Below are 26553 nucleotides of genomic sequence, written 5' to 3'. Positions count from 1 at the left end.
CGAAGGGGCTCATCGTCAGTGCGGCAGCCTATGTCGGATGGGTCTCCATCATATCACCTTGATGGCAGTGAGCAAGAAGACGTTGATGGCAGCCTGTCGGATTTAGCGCCATGAAGTTTAGACGAATGACCGGTAAGGTCATAAGGAGCAAAAATTATGTCCGAAAACCTGGCGACTGGACGAAGGTACCGGAGCGTACCAAGGAGGATATATGGGACACCTTGATGGTATGTGCATTTTATTATGTCAAACACTCCTAATGTATGTATATATACGCTCTAAGTTGTACATATATATGTGTGTTTATATGTATATACATACATATACACATATATTTTTGATTTTTTTTTTTAATTTATCAATTTTGAACTTGTGCAAGTAGACTTTTTCGTCCCGCCCAAGTGCAACTTGGTTGCCATAAAGAAGGACGCGTTTCGAGATATGAGCACCAAGCTGAGGACTTGGAGGCACGAGTTAAAAAAAGTTCTTGCCATTCAGATGGACGATACTCCGGTCACCGTACGAGCGAGAGTAGGGCAAGAAAGGCTCTCTGAGTACAACGCCGTCAACTTGGAGATCTTGTTAGATAGATGGTGTAGCAAAAAGAACCAGGTAGGTCATGAGTTATACTATAATTTTGTGTAGTTTCATTAATTGTAATTGTGTTAGTATTAACATATTAAGAATGTTAGTTATGTAGGAGTATACGACGTATATGAAGAGCTTACGAGCATTGAACAATACGCCCCATTACACTGGGTCGAAGAGCTACGCCAGAGTGACACATAAGAAGGTATGTGTGTAATTTATCTTATACTTATAGCTGTAAACATTTCATATTATATATATTTTTTGTTTTTTTGATTATCTTCAAAAACATTTTCCTGTCGATAATGTTTTGAATGTTGTCAAAAAGAATTTTGTCAAAGAAGATAAATCTGTCATCAAATCTTCTCATCCTCCTCTTGAAAGTACTCTTCTTGATGTCAACAAAATTGTCGTCAAATGTTCTCCTTTTAAAACTCCAGATAAGAATCCTGTCACTAACGATAGGAAAATTATCGAACAAAACAATTTTTGTGCCCAATCTTTGCATATTTTAGGACAACAATTGGACCGTATCGAAGAGAAACTTCCTCCTCTCTCTTCAAATCCAAAAGTTTCCTCTGCTCCTCCAAAGATTGAAAAACCTCTGATTTCTCTCCCTGAATTGTCAAAACCTTCTGGTTTGAAAAGGACTTCTCAAATGAACCTTGAGAAAGTCAACAAATTGCTTTCTGAGTTAACTAATACTCGTGCCAGTTCTTCTGGACAAAATTTTGTTATCAAAAAAGTTTCTTCTTCTGATTCTGAAACTTCTTCTCAAGAATCCACTGATTCTGACATCAGAATTCTTGAACAAAACTTTGGCAAGATTGAAATGGAGCCAAAACTCCAAAGGATCTTTGACGGATCTAAACCCTTCAATCTTACAAAGAATTTTTATTCAAAACCTACTCCTCCCGATTTACAATTCGAGGAAAGGTTTCTCCAATCCCAATTCTCTGTCTCTGCTGATAAATTGTATGAATGGAATATTGACGGTTTGTCTGAGCAAGAACTGCTCAATAAGATGAATCACATGTCCATGGTTGCTAATGCCTATCTCACGAATCACAATAAAAGCCAAGCTGATATTGTGAATTTACTTGCTACTGGTTTTTCTGGTACTCTTAGAAATTGGTGGGATAATTATCTCACTGAAGATCGAAGAGATCAGATCAGGAAAGCAGTAAAGAGTGATGAAGAAGGACTGCCCATTTTTGATGAAAAAATTGGTATGGGTGAACCTGATGGCGTTAACTCTTTGATTTATACAATTATCAAACATTTTGTCGGAACTCCTTCCAATATCACTTCCCGTATTTCTGATTATTTGAACAATCTTCGATGTCCTACTATGTCTGACTATAATGGTATCAAGATGTCTTTCTTTCCCGTGTCATGGTTAGACCTGATAGTCAAAAACCTTATTGGAAAGAAAAGTTCATTGACGGATTGCCTTCATTATTTGCTCACAAAGTCAAAGATGAATTGATCAGTACTGACACTGGTCTCATCGATTTTGAAAATTTAACTTATGGTGATTTATTTTCCAGAACCCCTGGACAACTGGAAATCCTTCTGAGGTTGTTGAACCCGCAAAAGGCCATTGTACCCAGAATTCATTGATCATACGTTTACTGTTTCTGAAACTTCTGAGTTAACTATTTGTTTGGTATATAAACATATTTGTATATTCTATTTTTTTGGCAGACCGTACGTGTGGGCACTCCTCCTATACGAGCACAGTCTTACATCCGCACACACAAGAAGAAGGATGATCGATATCCGAATAACATAGTCAAGGAGAGATGTGTATGCTATTCACCTTTAATGTGTTGTTTTGCTTATATATGTGATAATTTATTTGTGATTAACAGTTGTATAACCCACTAACCCAATAATTAATGTAACATACAAGAGAGGATGGATGAGCTTATACCCACTGACCCTGCAGCATCGTCAAGCGTGGCAGAGGGGACGGTCAGGTGGGCGCTGAACGACACGTATGCCCAGGCACTTGAAAATAAGCCTGAGTACGCTAGTAGGGTTCGGCAGGTTGGACCGAACATTCTGCCTGTGGGGCCCTATATACACTCGTAGTATATACCATTACAGGCATGGTCACAAAACACCGGGCACTCCGTGGTCTCACAAGAACTTATTGACAGAGTGCTTGAGGCGGAGAGGGCACAGCACAAGGCAGAAATGGATGCCTTGTTGGCCACAGAGTGGGAGCAAACAGCTGTGCGGGTAGCTCTGCAAGTGGCAGAGTAGGTGGCTGCGTAGATGGCTGCAAAAAATGAGCAGTTGATTGAAACAGAAGCTCAAATGGTGGCGCATCTTATATAAAAGGAAGCTAGGATGACGGCAATGTTTGAGGCCCGTTTTTGCCAGCTCGAGGAAATGATGCGATCGACCTCCGCGCCTGAGGTGACTCAATACAAGGGAGCGCCGGACAAAGCTTACCCACCATTTGCGATTGTGAGGTCGTCTATCGATAATAGATCAGGTAATGACATATTTTAATAGTCAATGTGGTTTTATAACTGTCCATATATATATATGTGTGTGTGTGTGTGTGTGTGTGTGTGTGTGTGTGCACTTCTAAATTTAGAGTTTGGATATGTTGTAGTGATTTTCATCAATGATGTTGTAAATCCTGTTGCATTTTGTTTATATCATGGTTGGTTTGGTGGTAGGCGTTGGTTACAGCTTTGCATTTGAAGTGTTTGGTATTGTGAGATGGACCACTATGGTCCTTGTAGAATATTGTATGGTGCATTTAATTTGATCACGAAAATATGTTGGGAGTGTAGATATAAATCTGAATTTGTTGAGTATGATGACCTTTGTTTACATAGTGACGTTGCTCAATGAATAAGACTTGATAATATTTTAGAATATTGTTTGGTGATTGTTTTATCATTTGTAGCTAGTGGCTATCATGGAGAGGATGCTATTGATATAAATGATGACTTGGATTGAACAAATGGTTGGCCATTCGCACTTGGTGTACATAAGTTATTTTGTTGATGTAATTGTATTTGTGATAGTTTTCTTGATGTTCGTTGTTAGATGTATATGATAACAGAGATAGTTTTATTGGTGTATATGTATTTATTTGTGGCTGGTGTATAGTTTTTGTCTTTATTTGTGTCTTGAAGCTGGTTTTGGTTGATAGTTTGTGATCAACGTTGATGGATATGAATTATGTTATTTGCATGGATCGATGGATATGTGTTATGTTATTTGCATGGATCAATGGATAAATTGTATATTAGGTTAATTGTAATCCAAAATTCGGGTATAGCCCCGAAAAATTCAAAAAATATATAGGGGAGGAAAAAAACCAAATTTTAATACTGACCAATTTTTTTGATGTGTCATAACATTTGACACGTCAGAAATTTTTTGACGTGTTATAACATTTGACACGTCAAAACATTTCTGACGTGTCGGAAAATGACACGTCAGAAAATTTTTTTGACGTGGCAGGAGTGACACATCAGAAAATTGACGTGTTAAAAGTAACACGTAAAAAAATTTCAATTTTTGGCACCCATAATGTTAATGCCCGACACACGTCAATAATGACATGTCAGTAAAATTTACTGATGTGTCAGACCATCTAACACGTCAAAAACTGCCTATCAAGAAAAAATCTAAGAGTGTGAGATTTTTTTTTTTTTTTTTGAATCAAGAAACTCATGTTTATTAATTTAATTCGAAGACTGCTCAGCAATAACTGAGGCATGGATGCAATGGGGATATGTCCCAACCCACAGCTTTTCTTCTTTTATTAGCACTGCATGTTTAGCTAATTCATGAGCCAACACGTTGGCTTGCCTATTGACATGATTCACCCTCCACTCCAACAAATGTTGTAAGTTCCTTTTTGCGTCTTCAACCACCAGGCCATAGCTCCCACCCCATATTTCTTCAGTCCGCAATACTCGCACCACCTCCAAAGCGTCACCCTCAAGAATAATCCTCCTCACTCCCAGTTGGCGAACCACGTCAGTTGCGTGCCAAGCGCCCATCGCTTCTGCTGATGCCGAATCCATAATACTTGGTTTGGAGGTACAAAAAGAAGCTATGATAGCCCCTTCATGATCCCGGAGGATGACCCCCACCCCCGTCAGACCCAACTCTTTCGATATTGAAGCGTCCCAATTAACTTTCACGCAGTCCCCCGGTGGTTTCTCCCATCCCTTGTCCCTGTTAATGCTCCCCGAATCTCCCTCCTATGCTTGACAAAAAGGTTCGGCTGTAGCAAAATTTTTTAATTGCTCCTTGGCCGCTCTCAACACCTCAAAGGGGGACTAGAAAATTCCCCCATGCACCAAAGCATTCCTACGAAACCAGAGCTGGCGTGCTACAGAGGCAAAGAGAAGAAATGTCTCCGCGTCAAAACGCCCCATAAATGACAGCACAATCTCCATAAATCCTCCCTCATTACTAGTGGCTTTTTGTAAAATCTTTGGTCCCTCCAGCCAGACATCCTTTGCCGATTGACAACTCCATAGTATATGCCCAGCTGATTCCACAAATAAGCCACACACTAGACAGAAAGGGTCAGAAATGATCCCACGTCTATGCAGATTTTCTCTGGTAGGAAGTATGTCTAAACAAGCTTTCCACATAAAACCTTGCAAAACTTTTGGTCCTCGAATTCTCCATACTTTCCTCCAAAATTCCTTTTGTGTCTGCCAATTTGAGCTTGAACCTGTTTCCCACCCCAAAATTGTCTTCGCAAGATGGTATGCACTCCGAACTGTGTACTCACCATTCTTTGTACATCCCCATACTATCCGGTCTACATGTCTCCCCGGGGAAATGGCTATACTACTTGATGTGGTGTTTTTGTGACCAAAAATATCAATAATAAAATTACCACTCGCAATAGAACGAATCCTGTAGGATAGGGCTATATTGAGGGTGTCGAACCTCAAGGACTGCAGGGGTTTAATTATCAAAATTAAAAGATCAAAATTAACTTAATTAAAAGAGAGTGAATTGGTTGTGAGAATTTAAAGTGCATAAAATAAACGGAAATAAAAGGGAGTAAATCTATGAAAGAAAGAGTAGGGTATTGACTTCACCACGATCCGCACATCAATGGTTAACCATAATTAACTCTAGTAATTCATTCTATGCATGTTATAATTTTAACAAGAAAATAATCTCATACAATCAATGGAATAGCATAACCCATCTTCGGTTGGCACGGACCGTCTACCTAAATTACACTAAACTAAGATGTAGTACGATCCGTCTTCCCTAGGTATGGTCTATCTAACCCTATTGATTGCATGCCAATTAAATACCATTGTATAACCATCATTCTTATGATCACAGAAAATAAGAATGATTTGAGTTCAATAATAGTAAAATAATTTCTAAGACAAGATAAGAATTCTACTAATATTGATTTGGAATTTAAAGAACAACTGCATTTAATATGAAGAACAGAAATCAATTGTAGCAATCCTCAGAGTTATACAATCAACATGCATAAATTGAAAGACTAGAAATTAAATACAATCAAACCATTGTGCTTGGAAAGGGCTACATCAATACCCCACAATTGGGTTTAGCTGCTCATGATCTCCTAAGCTCCACAGACTATTTTACTGAATTTTTGCTCTAGAAGCGGTGTGTCTTTTCTCAATGCTTAGAGGCCTATTTATAGGGCTTAGGAGAGTCCTAGAAGCCCTAGGAATCCTATAAATTTCGGAGATTTAAGTCCAAGTCCAATTAGGATAAAGAAAACCTAAGTCCAAATCGGAATAGGATTCGCCCAGAATTGCGTTCCTATCTTACGGGGCAATTTTGGCAATGCGGCGCTCCGAATTAGGAAAATGTTATTTCACAATGATTTGTAGAAATTTGAGTTAGCTTTCCAGTTCCGCTTGAATCACCTCAATCGGATATTTTAGCTGAAAGTTATGGCCAAAATACCGAGACATATGCAGAATCCAAAATTGAATCCAATCCGATTTTGACTCCAATTTGAGAAATTCCGAATTAATCTCTTCCTTTATTTGATTAAACTTAACCATGATTGGTTAAGCTTAATCATATCTTCTAGGTCTTCTCAAAGTGTGCTTTTAAGCCCAAAATGAATGGAATTAATTGCATCTTTATTTATAACCTGAAAACACAAAAACAAAACAAAATCAAACAAATAACAACGCTAAGGAATTAACATATGCAAATTAAGGGGCTTGAATGTGCAACATTCGGCGCTTATCACAACTTATGCTAGCCACCTCGGTGTCAGAGAAGAGTTGTTTTAGAAGCTGAATGTTCCACCACCGCTTGTCTTGGTCTATCAATTCGCACACCCGCGTGTCCCTTGGGAAAAATGTGATTGGGGATTGGATCTGGTTGGACAGAGTTGCTGGAATCCATTTGTCTTCCTAGATTTTTATAGATTTCCCATCTCCAACCCTCCATAATAGCCCCTCCATGAGTATGCGCTTAGCTCCCCAAATACTTCGCCAAGCATAGGAAGGATTCCTCCCCAGGTTTGAATCCAAAAAAGAACCACCTGAGAAGTATTTTCCTTGAAATATCTGACTCACTAGGGATCCCGGATTTTGGAGATGTTTGAGTAGTGTGAGATGTTTGAGTAGTGTAACACCTACAAAATTAAATAATTAAATTTATTTAACTTGGAGTGCTACTTGTAGTGCATTCAAAATTAATTAATTGGTAATTAGCTGAATTTACTACACCAAACTAATTATTAGAGTATATTATAGTAGAAAGCAAAAATAAATAATGTGAGACAAATAACATCAATCCTCAAAACAACATTGTATATCATCAACATACACTCAGAGTTAGCACCCTCTGCATCCGTTTTTCCGCCTTCCCTCTCTGCTAGGGTTTCATCTTTAGCAGAGAGCGCCATTGGAGGGGGAGAACCTTTGTTCTTCCCCTCCGGCCCTCCTCCCCTCTCCCTCTTTTGCCTTCCCCCTCCCCTCCCTTCCCATCGCCCTCTTTTCCTTTCCCTTCCTCTCCGCCTCTTCCCCTTCCTTTGGTCCCTTTTTTTGCTCTAGGTTTTTGGATTGGCCGTTCTGTGCCAGATCTACTATCCTTGCCGATCCTACGTTTTGTTTCTTTCTGTTTTTGCTTTTGTTGTTTCTGCTTGTTTAGGTACTCTTTGTGGGTGATGTTCATGGGGTTTCACTCAAACTTCCCCCTCCGTTTGAGTGCGCTGTCAATCTCCTCCGCGCTTGCTCCGCCGCCCACCGTCCTCTGCTGGGCCTTTTTCTCGCACCCCCCACCGCGATGAGCTTCCAACGCCCCCTTTCATTTTAGGTTTCCGACGAGTGCGCGATTGGCTCTTCTTTCCAGCTGTTGTCTTCCTCGTAGCATGCATTTTTTTTTGTTAGTTATTTCCCTGTGGTTTTTTTTGGCTTTCCTTTTTTTGTTCTTTCTGTCTTGTTTTGTTTCCTTATATATCAGTTTTGTTTTTACTTGTAATAATGCTCAGTCTTCTCTCTCGATCTGCCCGCCTAATGCCCTTCGGGGTAGTTGCTTTGGTCCAGACCTTTTGGTTGTGGATGTGAACATTATCCTAGCTTTCAAGTCGAGGAGAATGAGTTTTGACTTGGGGTTTTCTGCCCTCAATGCCGAGGAATAAGAGCTACCTATGCATTGGTTTGAGTTTGTTTGGCGTAGATCTGCCATTTAATTTGAAAATTAATCATAGATTAGCGGATTTTATATAAGTCTGAAATGTAATACGTCATCTTTGACGTTTGTAACTTTGTAACTTCGGCTATGATTGCTTCAGAGCTTTGCTCTGTGTTATTTGAGCTTTATGCTCGTTTATCAATGAATGAGATTGAATTGTTAAAAAAAAAAACATACAGTCAGAGTTCGCAAACAAACATTACTATAACGTTAACAACTAAATACCATCTAAGCAAACTTGACAATGCCAATCATTTGCTTGGCATCTTTATTCCAGCGAATTTCTCATTCTACAGCCTCACAACATGCTAAATTGCAAAATGCCAACGTTTTGCACAGGTGAAAAAAATAAATGCATAATTCCATGACTTAGTAAGTAAGGTGTTATGAAATTGATTATAAAATGGGCCTTACATAGCAATTTGTAACCTGTATAGATCCATGCATGGATTTTTCCATTAAAATGATATGTGCTGCCTCCGTTATTATGTTGTATATATGAAAAGTGTAGTTTATTTTGAAATGACATAGGCATACTTCCGGTTACAATTCGCTCATATTTTAATGCTAAGAAATCATGAATTATATTTATATGGGTATTAGTAATCATAGCTTTTTCCCGTATGGTCTATCCAAACCCTTAACCCTTTCTAGTAGGGTCGGCGTTATCCTTAGGGAATTGTAGAACAATACCAGTGCCATGGATATTGCCGTATATCGTCCTACATTAGTAGCCCAACCGAATCCGACCTGGTGTGGCCTACGCTACTAGCAAAGTCATAATGGTGACCCATCCTTTCATGGTGAGCCTATAACAAATAACTGTTGGATCCAATGTCAAACAATAAAAGTAAACCTCTTTGACTACAAGGTTAGGCCCATACAAACATGTGTCCGCCACAATGTCAATTATTATAATTCACATAATAAATAAATATATGTTTGAAGCATTTATAAATATGTTATGGAAATCAGTAGGCTCAAGACATTATTTTAAAAATTAAAGTATACTCAGTTCATTGACATATTGAATGTTATAATAAAAATAAATATGTAAGCATTTACTTACCTTGGCGGATTCTCCCCACTCCCAAACATCTTAATCATCAAGTCACTTCGAATCACACTCTAGTATAAGACACCACATGCTAAGAATACTAATTGGTACGAGAGGTGTCTCAATTGTAAATAAACAGGTTGTAGGAATTCATGATGGCAATGGTAGACAACTTTCTTCCTTCAAAATAACAAGCTAGTCCAGTGCCCTTCAAGGAACATTTAAGCTACAATTTTGGATTGAGTGTAACTTATATCAAGATGAGCCTTAAAACCCATTGTTTATAGCCCCCAATCAACAACTGATACATAAGCAAAAACATAAAAGATGCACAAAAACAACGTACAACCAACTACAACAAATTTGAACTCAAAGAGAAGAAAAAAAAATGCTAAAACTGCTGCCAGACCGAGCTGGCGAGACCCAACCGACCAGACCAGCCGGCGAAACCCAGTCGGCCAGACCCACTCCCCAGACTCAGTGGGTTTGGCCTGACCCTCACCCTCTTCGGCGCCGTGAGTCACATTTTCCGGCCTTTAGGGGGATAAAATCCCTAAAGGGTTAACCTTCCACCTCTAGATTTTAGTTTTGAATCTAAAAATGAGTTTTGAGATATTAGAAACGGGTTTTGAGGCAATATAATTGAGTCACGGCCGGAGAGAGAATACATAGTTGGCGAGACCAACCGGCCAGACCCACGGCGTGGGTCTGGCCAATTTGGCCGGATCAGTCTAGCCGGATATGGGGTGTTTTTGTTAAGTTTCCATTTTGATTTGGTGTTTTTTTTATCTCACTTTAATTTGTTGCATTTGTCTTAAAATGATGATGTGTCACATACTGATTGGATGCTATAAAATAGCTAGTTTATACCCGGACCTGAAAGTAGGGGCTCTCTTTTGGATTTATCTAACCAAACTCATCATCATTATCTTGCCTAGTAATGAACATATGCATCCTTAAATCAAAACATGATTGACTTTCCAAAAAAAAAAAAAAACAAGCCGTATAAAATTGCCAGTATGCAATCGTAATGGCTCAACTTCTGTTTTCTATATACAAGAATATCAGTTTGGGATGAATATAATAGGGTATAACAAGACCAATTTCTTTGATAAATCTCTTCTATCTCATTTGGAAGTTGAGAGTCCTGATGCAGAAGGCAAACATGAACGCGAAGAAGAATGTGAAGCCAACCAAAACTCCAGCAATTGGCCCCATGAAATCAGATTCGTACCCATAACGGTCTTGTATATATAGTTTAATAGAAGGAGGGGGACCCTCACGACCAGGCACATTGATGGTTGACTCGACATCACCATATTGTGAAATAATCAATCCATAAACTGTCCATGCTACTGGACAAATCCAGTAATACCAAACCCACCACTTTGGAATTCTCTGAAATTTTCAAAATCAATGAAATATTTGTTAAAATGCATGGTTAGTTGTTGTTAGATAGAAATTTATTCAACAGAAAAGAGAAAAGAAATGCTACTTACAGGTCTTGTGATAAAGAAGCCTGAGAAAAGATTGAAAAGGGAATAGAAAGCTGCTGCAAAAATAGCTGCTACTTGGTGGTTTGGTGTGAGGGATACAGTCATCATGCCGAAGTATGTGAAGTAGAGGAAGGAGAACAAGGAGATAAAAAAGAACAAGAAGAATTTGGTAACTGTCCATTCAAAGCACACCATGGCATACACAGGAAGTGTATACAATATAGTTTGAACAAACACGTATGGAATTTCCACAATCACCTGCATATCAATTACTCAAAACATTATTTTCTTTTCCCAAAAAGATTGAACAGAGTTGTCATAATTCTTTGTAAGAAATGGGGCTTCCAACCTGTGCAAGGGCATAAGGCAATGCAGAGTACATCCCGGCGGCTCTTTCTCGATAAAAAACTGTTCTTTCAATGGCTACTATCGGCTGTACGGTTGCGCAGTTATTAATTCCGATAAACAGTACAGAACCATACATAGCTCCGATGACCATGCTTATATCACCCGAGTCTTTCCTGTACCATACATGAAAGTTGAGTGTTATTTTGGTAATAAAATGAATTGAATGAGATGGTACAAATTATTTCACAAGAAACACAGAAACTGACCTTTTGCTTCCAACTCTCCAGAAAATTGTCCCCATCATAAGGGCTGCAACGATGGTGAAAAAGATTCTAACAAGGTTATAATCCGGGCTTCTCCAGTAAGTCCACCATTGCTTCCATAAGCAAGATTTGAACTGACCCCATGGGGACTGAGAATACTGAGTGGTAAAATAAAGGTCTTTTGCTCCGGGTGGTGGTGTGCTCAACTCTCTCACCAAGGCTTTGTTTCTCCTGCTCATCCATAATCAATCAATTAATCGTAACTTGATCTAAAAGCTTAAACTTATTATAAACGGCTAGTATTGCTCTGATCACTAATATCTTGACTTACTGATGCAAAGAAGATGATTTGTAGTTTTCAGCAAAGTCCATTCCAAGCCTGACTTCAGCTGCCATTGAGCTCACTTCAAGCATCCATGTTGCCGGGTTGTACTTTTCTTTAATTTTGGTGACTCCACGAATTGCCTGCAAAGTGATCAGTATAGGGTGAGATGGTGAATTTTGATGTTTGTTATAAGTATTATTATTATTAGTGGAAGAAAATTAAGCATATGGGAAGATCAATATATCTATATATATCACCTCAAAATATTCAATGATTTTCTGAGAATTTCGACCCAATGGTCCAAAGTAGATCACTTGTCCTCCTCTCTTCATCAGTAGTAGCTCATCAAATGCTTCGAAGATGTCAATGCTAGGCTGATGAATGGTACACACAACTGTTCTTCCAGTGTCAACCGTGTTCCTCACAGTTCTCATCACAATGGCTGCAGCCCTTGCATCAAGCCCTGAAGTTGGTTCATCCATGAAAATGATGGAGGGATTAGCAACAAGCTCAACTGCAATAGTCAACCTCTTTCTCTGTTCTGTTGACAACCCTGTAATCCCAGGAAGCCCCACTATTGCATCCTTGAGATTGACAAGCTCTACCAGTTCCATCACTTCATCAACAAATATCTGAAATATAAGACCCAAGAAGAAATTGTCATAAATACAAGGCTTAGTTAGTACAAGTTATATAAAAAAGAAAAAAAAACACATATACCATTAGCTTACCATTTTTTCCTCATTGCTGACTTCTTTAGGAAGTCGAAGGAAAGCTGAGTAAATTAATGATTCTCTAATGGTGACTTGGGGTGAGTGGATATCAGTTTGTTCACAATAACCAGAAATTCTTGCAAAGGTTTCTTGTTTCTTAGGGAATCCGGAGATTCTAATATCTCCTTCAACGTAACCACCTGTCTTTCTTCCTGCCAAAACATCCATCAATGTTGTCTTTCCAGCTCCACTGACTCCCATTAGTGCTGTCAAGACCCCAGGCCTAAATGCTCCTGTCACTTCCCGAAGTAATTGTAGTCTGTCCTCTCCTACTCCTTGTTCTTTCATTTCCTGTTACAGACCACAAAGGTAGTTTTAGCTATTTAGTATACGACTGACTGCAGGGGAATGAAAGAAAGATGGAGGATTCAGATTCTTACGGCGGGCATGTCCACATAGTAATTTACACTGTCAAAGGACATTGCCAGAGGAGTAAATGGAAGAACCATTCCTCTATTAGGGGCAACATCGTTGGCTGCCTCCAGAGCTGGATCAGCATTTGTAGTTATTCCATTGCTATTAGATCGGCCGGACATTCGCCTGATGGCCATTTCTCCTGAGAGATTTTTGAGTCCAAGTAAGGAACCAAACCAAACCAAACAAACATCATGTAATTAAAATTGATGATTGAACAAATTAAAACGTACTTGTATTGTTTCCATCAAAAGCAGTGAGTGATTGAGGAACAGAATCTCTCTTCGACATGGGCCTTCTGAGTCGCGGTTCTTCCTTTGATTCTTCTTGGCCAGCTTCCATCTCGTCTGCAGCTTCTTCAGATATTACTGCTTGTGGCGCTCCCATTGCTAGTATATGTATCAAACAAGAGAAAAATCATTTGAATGAATGAAATTTGAAATAGTAAATTCTGATGAAACACTCTTTGAATTAATTAATAGATCATATTGTTGCTCTTACGGCTAAGGTACATAAGCGCAAAGGTGAACAGGATGTTGAAGAGAATCGAGAAGCCAAGAAGTGCTCCTGTGCCAATCCAGAACCATTTTTTTTCAGGGAAAACATCAAAGCTATTAAGCACTGCCACACCCAAGGTTGTATTATCTGAATACTGCAGTAGATTAATCAAGTATAAATTAAAATGATCAAATGGGTTTAAAGTTTTAATTAGATAGTTATGATTTAACAAGGAAATTAATTAAAGCAGCAGCATACCGGTTTGTTCCACCTGGGAGCAAGCATTTCATTTACAGAAATGGCATTGAAACCGTACGTCAAAGGTGAAATCCAGTAGGCCCACCTCCACCAAACAGGAATTTGAGTTCTAGGAATCATGAAACCTCCAAGTAGCAAAACAAGGAGGAGAGACAGAGTTCCACCGGTGTTGGAGATAACCATGGTCCTGCACACTCCGGCAATGAGCCTAAAGAGCCCGGCAGCCATTTGTTGGATCAGAAATATCACCAACATTTGCTTGAAAAAGATGGAAGCTTGAGGTGCAAATCCGATGGTGTAGTATGTGACCACCATCCAAACAGTGGTCTCCATAACAGAGATTGGGATCCTGAGCAGAACGGTGGGCAGAGTGTAAATCCAAGCTGGGTGGAAGAGGAGATCCCTGTGCTTGTAAAACACAGGAAGCCTTTGAATGGTGAGTGCCAGCTCGGCGAAGCCATTGAACATGTTGTTGATCAAACCAAAAAGAAGTGCACCGACATATATTGAACCGTCTTCCTCAGTCGTCCTCTTCATTTCGGTCCTTAAAAACAGTGTTGAAACTATGAATGCCATGACAAGAAGCTGGACCGTCTTGAACACGTATACAAAAGAGTTCCTCTTTATCAGAAGCCATTCTCTGTCGAAGCTTGCCTTTAGAAGCTCCATTTTTGGGATTGAGTATTTCTTGTACGCCAAGGCTGCTCCGTGCGCTTGGGACTTGTCGAAGTGGACTGACAGCTCGTTTTGAAGGCGTGCGCCCACGTGGAACTGCTTGAACCGGGTTGCGAATTCGGATACGGGTATGAACCGGTATGGTCTTGTTCTATCTGCCCAATATTGTTCTTGGTCCTTCCTTGATGTAACCTGTATATTTACATTTCTACAACTTCAAATTTTTAAAGAGTCACACGAACTTTTATACATTAAACTATTATTAACACCGACCATCATGTTAGAGTAAAAAGTGGTCACATCAAAATACCATAATAGATAAATGGTCACGTCACGTGCAATTGTCTTTTCAAGAAGTTATAGTGGTAATGGTATTTTGGGCAGTTTGTGGCTGAAAAGGGCTATCTACTTTTTCATCCAACATAAGTTACATAACTGCAGTTAACACAAACGGAATGGTGTTTTTGTTATAAAATGGTAATTTTTTAATAGAAAGACTAGTTCAAAAATTGGTTGAAACTATCGCGTCAATATTGTAGAATATGTGTCACAAAAATGTAATTTCTAGCCTTATCCATATTGTCATATATTTTACAAGTTTTATCACAATTAAGTCACAAATTGATTAGATTTCTTTAAGGTGTGTATATGATATGATTATTTTACCTCCTGCAAGAAATCAGCGGTTCCCTTTCTCTCAGGGCACTTGAACCCACAGCTTTCAAAGAACTCGGTCGTATGCTCTCTTGGGCCCTGGTACACAATCTGGCCCTCTGATAGCAGGATGATGTCATCAAAGAGATCAAACGTCTCAGGAGCGGGCTGGAGTAGGGACATAAAAACAGTGGCCTCCGTTAGATGTACAATCTGCTGCAAACATTTCACGATTTGGAATGTGGTGGAGCTATCAAGACCGGTTGATATCTCATCCATGAACAGTGTGTTTGTCGGCCCCACAATCATCTCTCCTGTACATATTAATTAAACACCCAAATTAATTACAACCGCCCATAACCATAAATAAACCAAAACTTCAGGTTTATTTGTATTTCTCTATTTGTATACTCGGAATGACCCATGGACCAACTATTTAGTGTCAATTTTTTATAGCATGACTCGTGCCTTTAAGGTATTAATCGGACTCAAGGCGACTAATACTCATAGGATTGAATAGTCTTATTACTTGAGAGAAAGGGTGACTAGATTTTTTTTGGGCCACTTGACGAATCCATTCTTATCAGACAAACCTTAAATATGTCAAAACGTCAATTTCACACAAATTGAATAAAATTTCAACTTTGTCGACAGACATAACCCCAAAAAATTGTTTGGATTAAAAGAATAGTAGTTTGTCCAACTGTACCATGACTACTTTTCTTTGTAGGATACTTTTCTTAAATCTGTGCAAAATGTTCATTTCACATGAATCGAATAAGATTCCAACTTAGTCGTGGTGGTTGACGTGACCCCAAAAAATTATTTGGACCCCAACAATAACCCTATCATGACTACTTTTCTTTGTGGGGTACGTATTTGGGTCTGGCTATTTTCGGATATATACGATTACCTTTCAACTTGTACAACTAGAAGGCCTATCCTCATTCTTTTAGCTGCATGTGGAAGGTCTGAAAGATGACACAAGGTTGGGTATGTAGGACCTTAGAAAAATACAAATTATCCATTTTTTTGTTTTGTTTTTGTTTTTGTTTTTTTGTTATATATATATATATATATATAACAAAGGTGTTAGGTGGGAGCTGATCACGAGTGACGACTTTGTCACATTTAATCATTCTTGAAATCTTTGAAAAATTATGAGATCCAACTGTAATTAATTAGCTTAATTAATAAACAGATAGATAATACAATATAATATATATATAAGCTTAAAAAGACAATTATGAACCTGTTGTGACTCGTTTTCTCTGTCCACCCGATATCCCTCGATGCATAGCATCTCCAACAATGGTGTCCTTGCATATATCAAGCCCTAATATCTGTCGAATTGACCCATTCAACACCCAATAAGTAAAAAGTAATAAAAAATGGCACGCCAAAGTTTAAAAGAGTAGAAAAGTCGTTGGCGGCTGATTTGGGAAAAAGATTATATTATTTGAACAAATGTTATCGCCATCGAAAATGTCAAAGAACATTGAAGGGACATGGTGGGTGAGGAGAAAAGTTGGACCAACTTAATTTAAAATTTGTCTATTTCTTTTGGAATTTCTTTGAATAATGTAATCCAAGAACAACTTACTTTGAGAGTGTAGTCGGTAATGAGACTGCTCTCAACTCCTTCCATTGCGATTGCCTAAATAATCACAAATTTAATTACCAAAATATAAAAGTTTCATGAAATAATCTAAATATATGGCTTTTTTTTTTTTTTTTTTTTTTAAATTACCTTCATGAAAAGATCAACCTCTGCCTCTGGGAATATGCCAGCTTCCTTTTCCCTTCTTGCAAGTTCACTTAGGAGATCTACATTATATATAACAATCAAATTGTTTATGTAAAGAAGAAGGAAAATGTGACCGATTGACATGAGTTTTTAATTGGCAAATGAAAGTTACCATATCGAGTCCCAACCCCTTGGCACCTGGCAGAGAAATCAAAGGTTTCTTTCACAGTCATTTCTCCGATATGGACATCATTTTGGCTAATGTATGCTGATGTCTTCTTAGGTACAAATTCATTCAGCCTACACCCATTGTAAGTGATTTCTCCTTTAACCTGTTAAATCCATGAAAAATAAATTAGCATTATTTTATTATTATTTTTTTAGAATTTTTTCTTGGGGTCAGAAATCAATCAATCAAACAAACCTTCAGGCTTGGGTCCAACTTTCCAGCCAATGCTAGCAAAAGGGTCGTTTTCCCAGAGGATGGGGGTCCTAACAAAAGGGCCATTCTATAACAAAATAAGAAAGGCCACATTAAAATGATTGGAATATATAATTACTGAATATTTATGGGCTCCCTGTGGAGTATACTCCAAGAAATAATAACTTCATTAAAGCATTAATTAATTTATATACCTGGATGGTTTAATAATTCCTGATACATCCTTGAGAATTGTTAATTTTGTCCTCTTAGCCATTCCAATCCCAAGCAAACCAATGGCCGATTCCATAATATTTAGGGCTGTGTTTGGCAGAGTGGGAAGAGCTCTTGACCCAACTTGACAATCGGCCTCGATTGTTAAATGCTCAAACCTAACTTCAACCGTAGGAAGTCGAATTCCAACCCTGAAAATTAAATTTTTTTTAAAAAAATAATAATAAGACAGGGGTTGGGACAAAATTGCACCAATTGATAACAAGTTAGCATGTACTGTCAGCTTCAACTTCGGATTCAATTCAACCAATAAAACAATATTTTTTTCAAGTGTTTAAATATGCTAATCATTGCAAGTTTAATAAACCCTTGTTGAATTTGATCCCATTGGTCATTGCAAAGGGTGGGGCATAAAGAAAAACACAAGATTCTGGCATAAACTGGCCGTCTAATTTTGTTTCTTATGTGGGAAAACAACAAAATTTAGTGGAATAGACAAATTATGCAATCATTTTAAGTTATTAACTTGAATTTATTGATTAATTATGATGAAAGAAACTTATGGTAATGATATGAAGAAGAACTTACTTGTCAATTCTGTTTCTAAACTTCTTCAAGAACTTCTCATTATCTTCCTCTGCAACCTTTAAAATCCTGTCGATGAATTGTTGCCTTTCATCAACATCAAGCTTTCGAACATCCACTTCCTTGTGCGCTTTGTTGGCGAGAGGCTCAGTCTCTATGTAAGAATTTATGATGCTTGTTCTTAAACGATCATATGTAGGCAGTTTCTCTATGGCAGCCCATTTCAGAGCTTCTTCATCTTCGTCGACGTGACTGTTGCGGCGAGATTGCCTGCCGCCGGAGAATACATCTTCCATGCTCCAGCTATGCTTGCTCATAGTCCTGCTTATGCTTCTGCTGAAGCTCTGCCCTGACCGCCTTTCCGACCCTCGTGCTTTATCTAATCCTTCCATCTTCTTCTTCTTCTTCTTATGAATTCACAGAAACTGGAAGATTCCCAGACCAAAAAAGTTAGATTGGGCACTTAAAAGTCAAAATTAAAGAAGAACAAAGAAGAAAATAACATGTTGCTTCTGTTTGGTTGCTGAGAAAAGGTAAGAAAGAAAGAAAAAAAGAAATGAAATTTATGTATGTTAAGGTCGGTAACTTGAGGTTAACACAAGGTTAGAAAAGCCAAGGTACGATGTAATCTCAACCGAACCCGACACAACTGTTCGATTGAGTTGGGGACAGGACAGCTTTGAGATGCATCAACCAAACAAAAAGCAGAGGGACATGAAAGATGGTACTTACTTAAATCGGTTCTTCTTGAATCACAAGGGAAAATGAAGCTGAATTCTCTTTTCAGAAACAGAGAGGGGAAAAGGGAAGGATTTGTTTGGGGATTTGAAATTCTTGTGTCTCCCACCTTTTAGAGAGAGAGGGAGAGGAAGAGAGAGAGAGAGAGCTGATGAAAGGCTATTGCTTTGTGGGTACTTATACTACATGTAGGGAGGAGAGCAGAGAGAGAGTTGAAGATGCCATAGGTGAACAGAAATTTTCCATTTTTCAATCTTGGTAAAAACAACTTAAAGGGTGTCTTGAGCAGTGATCGGGCATACCCAGTTCCACATCCTTTCCTTGAAATTGAAATTTCATTGCTGTGGGATTAATTGGTAAACACTAGTCAACGTTCGTTTTTGGTTGGCTAAAGAACGGTCCTCTGCTGCTGTTTACTGACTGGGAGACTGCGACGTGCCACTTGCCACGCCGGGGGCGACGGTGGGAATAAAGTATAATATTATTTGCATTCTAAATCTTTGAATTTTCGACAAGAAAAAAAAAAAAAGAATATATATGGGGTCGTGAAGTTGTGATCAGTTTCAAATAAAAACAAATTGGAAAGATCTTAACGACCCCCACCCTAAAACACTCCATATTACCCACTTAACCAAAAACATAAATAAATTGACTTGAAAGATAAAAATATGTTTAAGCGAAAATGATGGTTAAACGATGCCATTTGCATAATTTTGTGCATAAGAAAATGAGAAAACCCTCCTGCTATTTTCATATATTTTTCTTCTAATTGCTTAGAAATTTATAATAAAATATAAAATAAGGAAGAAATAGCGGAAAGAGAGAAAGAGAAAAGAGACCAAAAAAAAAATGGGGTGTTTAGTATGCTAAATAATATTTTAAGATGGAAAATATACAGCCTAACATAAAAAATATATTTTTTTTTAATATGAAGAATATTCTAATATTTTCTCTCAAATTCAAAGTGAAAGCTTTAAAGGTGAAAGCTTGAGTTTAAAAAGAAAAAGAGTTGATTTTTTTTTTTTAAACAAGATCTATCGCGGCAAACATCAAAAGTTAAACGGGAGCTCGCCATTCAAAACCATTGACGAAGCAGATAATGATTCTATGCTTGTCTAGCGAGCATAAAAAACTTGATGTAAGTTTAATTGAGCAATAATTCGATTTGGCATATAAAAAGTAGGGGTGTCAAACCGGTTAGGTTTTTTTTCTTCTTCTTATCTTCTTGTTTTCTCATGGTGTGCGGTAGATCAATTGTTATCAACATTCACTTTTGAATTGGTAATATTGTTTTATGTTTTTTACATTTGGACTGATTTTTATGTTTTTTATATTTTGGATTTGTAATTTATTTATTTATTTTTTTTATGTAAGCCTTATAGAGGAAACTAGTAATAGATTGATTTCAGATTTTCCTGAATGTATTAGAGATATTGTACTTTTTGAGAAAGGTTCTTATTTATTAATGCCAAATGATCCAATTCAAAAAAAAAAAAAAAAGTAATAGATTGATTTTGGATTTGTAATGTTGTTGTATATTTGTTTATGTTTAAAAGATATTTTTGATAATTATGATCATTTTTATGTACTAGCAAAATGCTGGAAATAATTAAATTGCCTTTAGAAAATACAAAATGGCCTTAATACTTTAATTTTTTTTTTTTTTGGGAATTGCCTTAACACTTTAATAGGTTAAAGTTTGAATTAACAAACTTGATGTACGTTTGTTAAAAAATACAGAATGAGTCACAAATACATAATGGCATTAATAATTAATACTTTAGTAGTTTGAATTAACAATATATTACTAACATTAATTCTCATTTGAATTAATAAATTTGAAGTTTTTTTTATTAAATAAAGAAATTATGTAATCATTTATGAAAACCAGTTAATAACCGGTCTTCAATAACCGCATAACCGCCGGTTGCGGTTAATCCACAACCGGCGTAGCGGTTGCAACAATTATGTTTATTAAAACTTGAATAACCACCTAAATCGATTGTGGAAGTAACTGCAACTAGTTGTACACCTTAATAACAATAGCTAGTCTGATGTAGGGGTGGCAAAATGGGTTGGCGGGTCAACCAAAATACGACTCGGGTGACCCGTCACCCAATTAGCTTAAACCTGAACACGACTTGTTTAGATAAATAAATTGAATTCTAAAACACGAACACGACACGAAAAATAACTGAGTAACCCGACACGACCCATTTAAAATAACGGTCATGTCGGGTTGACACACCCAATTTACTTACAAGGCATAGCGATACGACCCGACTCGACCCAACACGTTTGAATGAAAAATAATGTAATAATACTTAGGCTTTAGTTTAGGTTTTTTTTTTTTTTTAACGGGTTAGGCGGGTCACCTATGAGTGAAGCGGGTTAGGCAAGTCACCCATGAGTGAAGCGGGTTGACCCACCAGATACAAATATAAATGGGTTGACCCAATTATGACCAAAACTCGTTTAAATCAAATCCAAACCTTGTAACTTTATGTTGTGTTCGTGCTGAATTTATGCGTTGTATCAAAATTGCCAGCTCTGATGGTACTTTTATATGAGACTTAGGGGGTGTTTGGCAAATGGATGACCTAAACACTGTAGTTGATGTAGATTGATGTAAAAAAAAAAAAAAAATGTTTGGTATAAAAAAAATGAAAAAGTGGTATGGAAAAGTAAAAAAGTTTTGTTTTGTAGTGATTTTTTTATTTGAATAATAAAAAAAAGTGAATGATTTGATATTAAAAGTGAAAAAGTTAAAATGTTTTGATGTTGATTTTTTTGGGAAATGGTGATGAACAGTATTTGGGCCAACCCCATCCCCAGTACCAAACAAAGCCTTAGCTATCCTTTGTTTAAAGAATTTCTTTAGTTACTTCAATAAGAATGCTCAAAAGTCTCTCTAATAGTCAAAGGTGAAGAAAGATGTTGTGAAAGTCACATACTAATTCAAAAAAAAAAAAAAAAAAACAAGAAAAGGACTATTATGAGAATGTAATTTAAGAAGGTTGGTTCAAATGTCCTCCTTGTAAACTGTGATGACTAAACAAGGCATATCACATTCAACTCTTTACACAAACATTATTAATACATTGCAAAATTTTGAAAGGACAAACATGGTACTCAAATCCAATCTTCAATAAAAACATTTAATTAGCTTTATGAAATTAACTAATTAAAAAAACAACATTAACTGGTAACCTTGGTGGCACCTATACAGTACATGTGTAGTAGTTCTTTTAATTGTCCAAATTTAATTTTAATCTCGTTTTATTTTTATGAAAATTTTAAAATTAAATCTCAATTATTGAAAAAATTACACTATATGTCTTATAATTTTGGATTAAGATTCCTTACAATTTCTTTAAAATTATAGATTCTCAAATTAGGTGATTTTGGTTGTTTTTAGGTATCAAAAGGCTTGAAAAATGTGGCATATTATCGAGGTAAAAAAATAAAAAATAAATCCCCCCAAAATGATTCATCTTCACTTTTGTAGAGACGCTTCTTCTTCATAAAATCAAAAGTTAATTTTTAGGTCAAATCTTTTTTACAACATAAAGAGCAAGAACATGATGAAAATATACTAAATTATCAACTGAAATATATCACATTTTTAATAGGTGACATTTTCAAGCGTTTCGATGCCTAAAAACGATCAAAATTATGTAATTTAAAAATCTACAATTTTTTAAAAAATATATAGTGTTAGAATATATGGAAAATATATAATATTTTTCGTATATTTCATAATTATGGTTGATATTGAAATATTTTCTATTTATGGATTGATTGTAATCATATATTGGGATCGTAATCAAATATATGAGATTTGATTACTATATTTGTATTTAGATACTACCCTATAAATATGGACCTTTGTATTGTAGACAAAAAAAATTAATGAGCACAATGTGACCCTTAGGGGTATTCCGAATGGTGGACGTAGGTGTTTAACACTGAACTACCCGTAAAGTTCTTTGTGTTCTTTTTCTATATTGTTTCCACCATATTTCCGCATCTTCATTATTTCAACATGATATCAGAGTTATTCAATATGGAATCAGGGCCACTTTCTTGTGGCCTTCAACGTCATTGACGTTTTCGACTGTTCTCTCCAACAATCTCATTGTTTCGCTACATCCACCTGCCACGCTCTTCCATGTGTCACCACGCGCACCATGCGCCGGTCAGATTCGGTGCGCCGATTTGATAACCGCCCAAGTGAGCTCATTTTTCTTTTTTCTTTTTTTGGCTCGTCGTCGGTCCCTTTTGAAGTTTGGCTCATTGTCAGCCCTGTCCCATTGTCGGCGTCGACCCCTTTTGAAGTTTGGCTCATTGTCAACCCTAGCCCGTTGTTGGCCCCTTTTTGGATTTTGGCCCATCGTTGGCCCCTTTTGAAGTTTGGCTCATTGTTAGCTTTGGCCCGTTGTCGGCCCCTTTTGGAGTTTTGGCCCGTTGTCAACCCTTTTGCATCTACATTCACCAACCACCTGCCGCCGTGGCTGGCCGCCCCGCCAGCCTCTATCTCTTTCAGCAGTCACCACCATCTATGGCTCGTTCCCAACCTCCACTATTGCTGTTATCATTGTTTCTGATTTCAAACTCATGGTTTCAGAATATTCCACCTTAAGTTTGAGGGGATGTTAGAATATATGAAAAATATATAATATTTTCGGTATATTCCATAGTTATGCTGATATCAAATATTCTCTATTTATGGGTTGATTGTAATCAAATATTGGGATTGTAATCAAATATAGGGACTTTTGTATTGTAGAGAAAAAAAAAAAAAAAAAAAAAAAAAAAAAAAAAAGTTAATGAGCACAATGTAGCCCTTAAAGGTATTCCGAGTGGTAGACGTAAGTGTGTAACACCGAATCGCCCATAATTCTAAATTCTTTGTATTTATTTTTTATATTGTTTCCGCTATAATTTCCAAATTATCATTATTTCAACATCTATTCAACATATAGATGTGGATGTGGCTTAATATTGGTTTATGAGAAATTAAACAAATAAATTGTGGTCTTTTAAAAACCTCTTCTCTTCGCCTTCGGTCACCCAACTCCATCTATAGGAATTAAGTGGGGTTCATAATATTGGGGGTAGGTGAGTGAAACACTTAGAATTGGATCGTTGAAATAAGTCAAAAGTTTGTTTGTTTTGTTGTTTTTGTTTTTCTGAGAATTAGGCAAAAAGGGGTCGTTATTTAGGTTCACCATCTCATGCATTTCTGTAAGGACAAAAGTTCAAAGGCTAACTAGAACTTGACGAAATTATTCATTTTTTATGTTTAATGAGTAATGTTATTTAGTAGGAGTATTCAAGTGGGTGATTGAAAATGATCCATGTTTGTTATTCGTTTATCCACATGGGTTATAGGCAATTTTCTTCCTATTTTAGATTAAGTGTTTTTTAAATCGTAATGCTAAATGTTTTATGTTTTGCAATATCTTTTAAAAACACAGATTATTCTTGCGAAATCGCAGTTACAAACGCACCCTAAACTAATAAGGATAGAGAGCCCCTACTATTAGGTCCATCATGATAACACCCATTTTGCAACCTTCAATTACTATGTGACACATCATCAATTTAAGAAAAATACAAAAAATAAAAGTGAGAACAATCACAACAAATCAGATAAAAAAAAAAAAAAAAACCGTAGCCGGCAAGACCCAGGTCGGACCCACGGGTCTGGCAGGCGATGAACACCTCAAAGCCCGCCGGCCGTGACCCGCCTCAAAACCCGTTTCTAATACCCAAAAACCTGTTTCTAATCTATCAAAAGTCGTTTCTAATGCCTCAAAACCCATTTCTAATGCCCCTAAACTTGTTTCTAATGCCTCAAAATCCGTTTCTAATGCCTCAAAACTCGTTTTTGGATTCAAAACTAAAACGTAGAGGTAGAAGGTTAACCCTTTAGGGATTTAATCACCCTAAAATTTAGTATATTTTAGTCCAACTTTATTTTGTGTACTTTTTATGTTTTTGCTTATATGTCGGTTATTGATTGGGGGCTATAAAATGGGTGTTATCAGGATGGTTCTTGTAAAAAGTTTTCTCATAAGGATATTATACGCCCATATAGTGTGGTTTATACAGTTATTACCAAGAGTTGATTTTCACTATCACGTTATTCTAATTCTTTTGGCTACATCTTTCATTAATTAGTTACAATATAAAGAGCTCTATTTATAGAGCTTTATAGATGCTTTGAATCCAATCTAATCCTAATCAAATCTATGTCTCTTCCTGTTACGAACCTAAGTTCGCCATATCATAACCACTTTAAATAGATGATTGATTATATATTAAATAAGAGAGTTAGAGCTGAATCAGCAGCTCTTATTAAAATATAAATTAGAGTTGAGTTATCATGAGATTCTTATTAAAATAATATCATAACCCTAATACAGCTAGAATTAGCCACCTTATATTAAAATAATATAAACTTAATATGGAAAGACCCTAACACTTTCTTAGAATTGTATGCAATCAAGCTTCTAGAAAACATCATATGCGGCTTTGATTGATGCTGAGGACGGAATTAGGAGCCGGCGCTATAGAGGAGAAAGGTTGTTGGGTGGAATTAGAAATAGGATATTTGCGTAAGGATGAGAAAATTCAAAGAAAAAAAAAAGTTGACAACATGATCGGGAAAAGGTTGTTCAATTGAATTGGGAATAAGACATTTGAGCAAGGATATGAAAAATACAGGCAAATCTCTGCAAAAAGTCAAGGTGCAAAATACCTGCCATTCCATGAACGCCGGCTATACTTTGTTCTAGAACTTGTTGACATTACAAAACTCAGAATACGTCATAATTAAGATTTGATTGTATTTATTTATTTTGCATTATCATCAACTTCGATGTGTCGTGATGTCGACCCCTAATAAAAGCCAAGAATATGCGAAATGGATGGTTGAGATCACTTGGCATGGGGCTTTCTTTAGGAAAATCAGGATGTTGCATGACTTTTGAAGGAGGGATAATAGAATCTCAACTATTTTGTCCAACAAATATAACTTTTGTCTTCTTTTGTAATTAAAAAAAAAAAATTAAAAATGTCTGAGGCAATAATATCTGTTTTTAGTCTTTCATTTTTTTGATATTTTTTTAAAAATAAAAAATACAAAAAAAAAATGACAAAAAATAGATATTATTGCTTCAGACATTTTTTTTTAATTACTTAAGAAAACAAAAGTTAAACATTTGTTGAGAAAAATAGTTGAGCCTTTAATATTTCCTATAAAATTAAAGGACTTTGATTTAACTGTTTTAGGGTAGCGATAGCAATATATGCATTTCTTAAAAAATGCAAAACTGACCACATTTCTTTTTATATTCTTACATAGGTGATTTTTTTTTTTTTTTTTGGATTTTGTAGAGAGTTATAATTTCAAATTGTTCTTTTTTGCAGTTTGAGTGATTAATCACGTATCTGGCAGATGATTATAACTAGCAACTACTTGGAGTTAATTTTGGAGAATCCGAGCACCATCCAAGGATTTAAATTGCCTTTCATTTGTCAGCAGACAAGAGGGAATTTATTTCAATATGAATCATTTTCATGCATCACATCAGTTTATATATATAACAAAAAAGGGTAAGGGAGATCAATCAATGAGGGGCTAGAACTCTCTGCATATTGGATTTTACCATAATAACAATACATGCATCACATCGGATTTTATTACTTTTCTTTTTTGGTTCTGAGCCATTCAGAAATTCCCAGTATATGGTTCTTTTGTGAGTATA

At 36.7% G+C, this 26553-nt stretch overlaps 1 protein-coding gene across 1 annotated transcript; it reads right to left on the bottom strand.

Annotated features, from left to right (window-relative positions):
* Positions 1 to 10337: 10337 nt before the first annotated feature.
* On the bottom strand, positions 10338 to 19007 carry LOC132188168 (ABC transporter G family member 35-like). Its single transcript, XM_059602573.1, has 20 exons — positions 18773 to 19007; positions 18044 to 18465; positions 17437 to 17646; positions 17225 to 17309; positions 16973 to 17132; positions 16804 to 16880; positions 16657 to 16710; positions 16306 to 16396; positions 15066 to 15367; positions 13725 to 14591; positions 13470 to 13620; positions 13202 to 13357; positions 12935 to 13110; positions 12513 to 12845; positions 12039 to 12413; positions 11788 to 11921; positions 11460 to 11687; positions 11195 to 11366; positions 10849 to 11103; positions 10338 to 10747 (listed from the first exon to the last, which is right to left on the bottom strand). The coding sequence occupies exons 2-20, from the start codon at positions 18430 to 18432 to the stop codon at positions 10472 to 10474; spliced, it is 4491 nt and encodes a 1496-aa protein (XP_059458556.1). The 5' UTR covers positions 18433 to 18465; positions 18773 to 19007; the 3' UTR covers positions 10338 to 10471.
* Between the last annotated feature and the right edge of the window lie 7546 nt (positions 19008 to 26553).

Source organism: Corylus avellana, chromosome ca7 (genome assembly GCF_901000735.1).
Source record: "Corylus avellana chromosome ca7, CavTom2PMs-1.0".
Classification (NCBI taxonomy): Eukaryota; Viridiplantae; Streptophyta; class Magnoliopsida; order Fagales; family Betulaceae; genus Corylus; species Corylus avellana.
The sequence above is the reverse complement of the archived record's forward strand: the minus strand, read 5'-3'. Positions and strand labels throughout refer to the sequence as shown.

Excerpts from the sequence above, each read along its gene's own strand:
- LOC132188168 (XM_059602573.1), bottom strand. The coding sequence starts at position 18,432 with ATGGAAGGATTAGATAAAGCACGAGGGTCGGAAAGGCGGTCAGGGCAG. Across the intron at positions 17,310-17,436 it reads GGAATTATTAAACCATCCAG|AATGGCCCTTTTGTTAGGAC; the intron begins GTATATAAATTA and ends ATTTTGTTATAG. Across the intron at positions 16,397-16,656 it reads TTACCGACTACACTCTCAAA|ATATTAGGGCTTGATATATG; the intron begins GTAAGTTGTTCT and ends TCAATTCGACAG.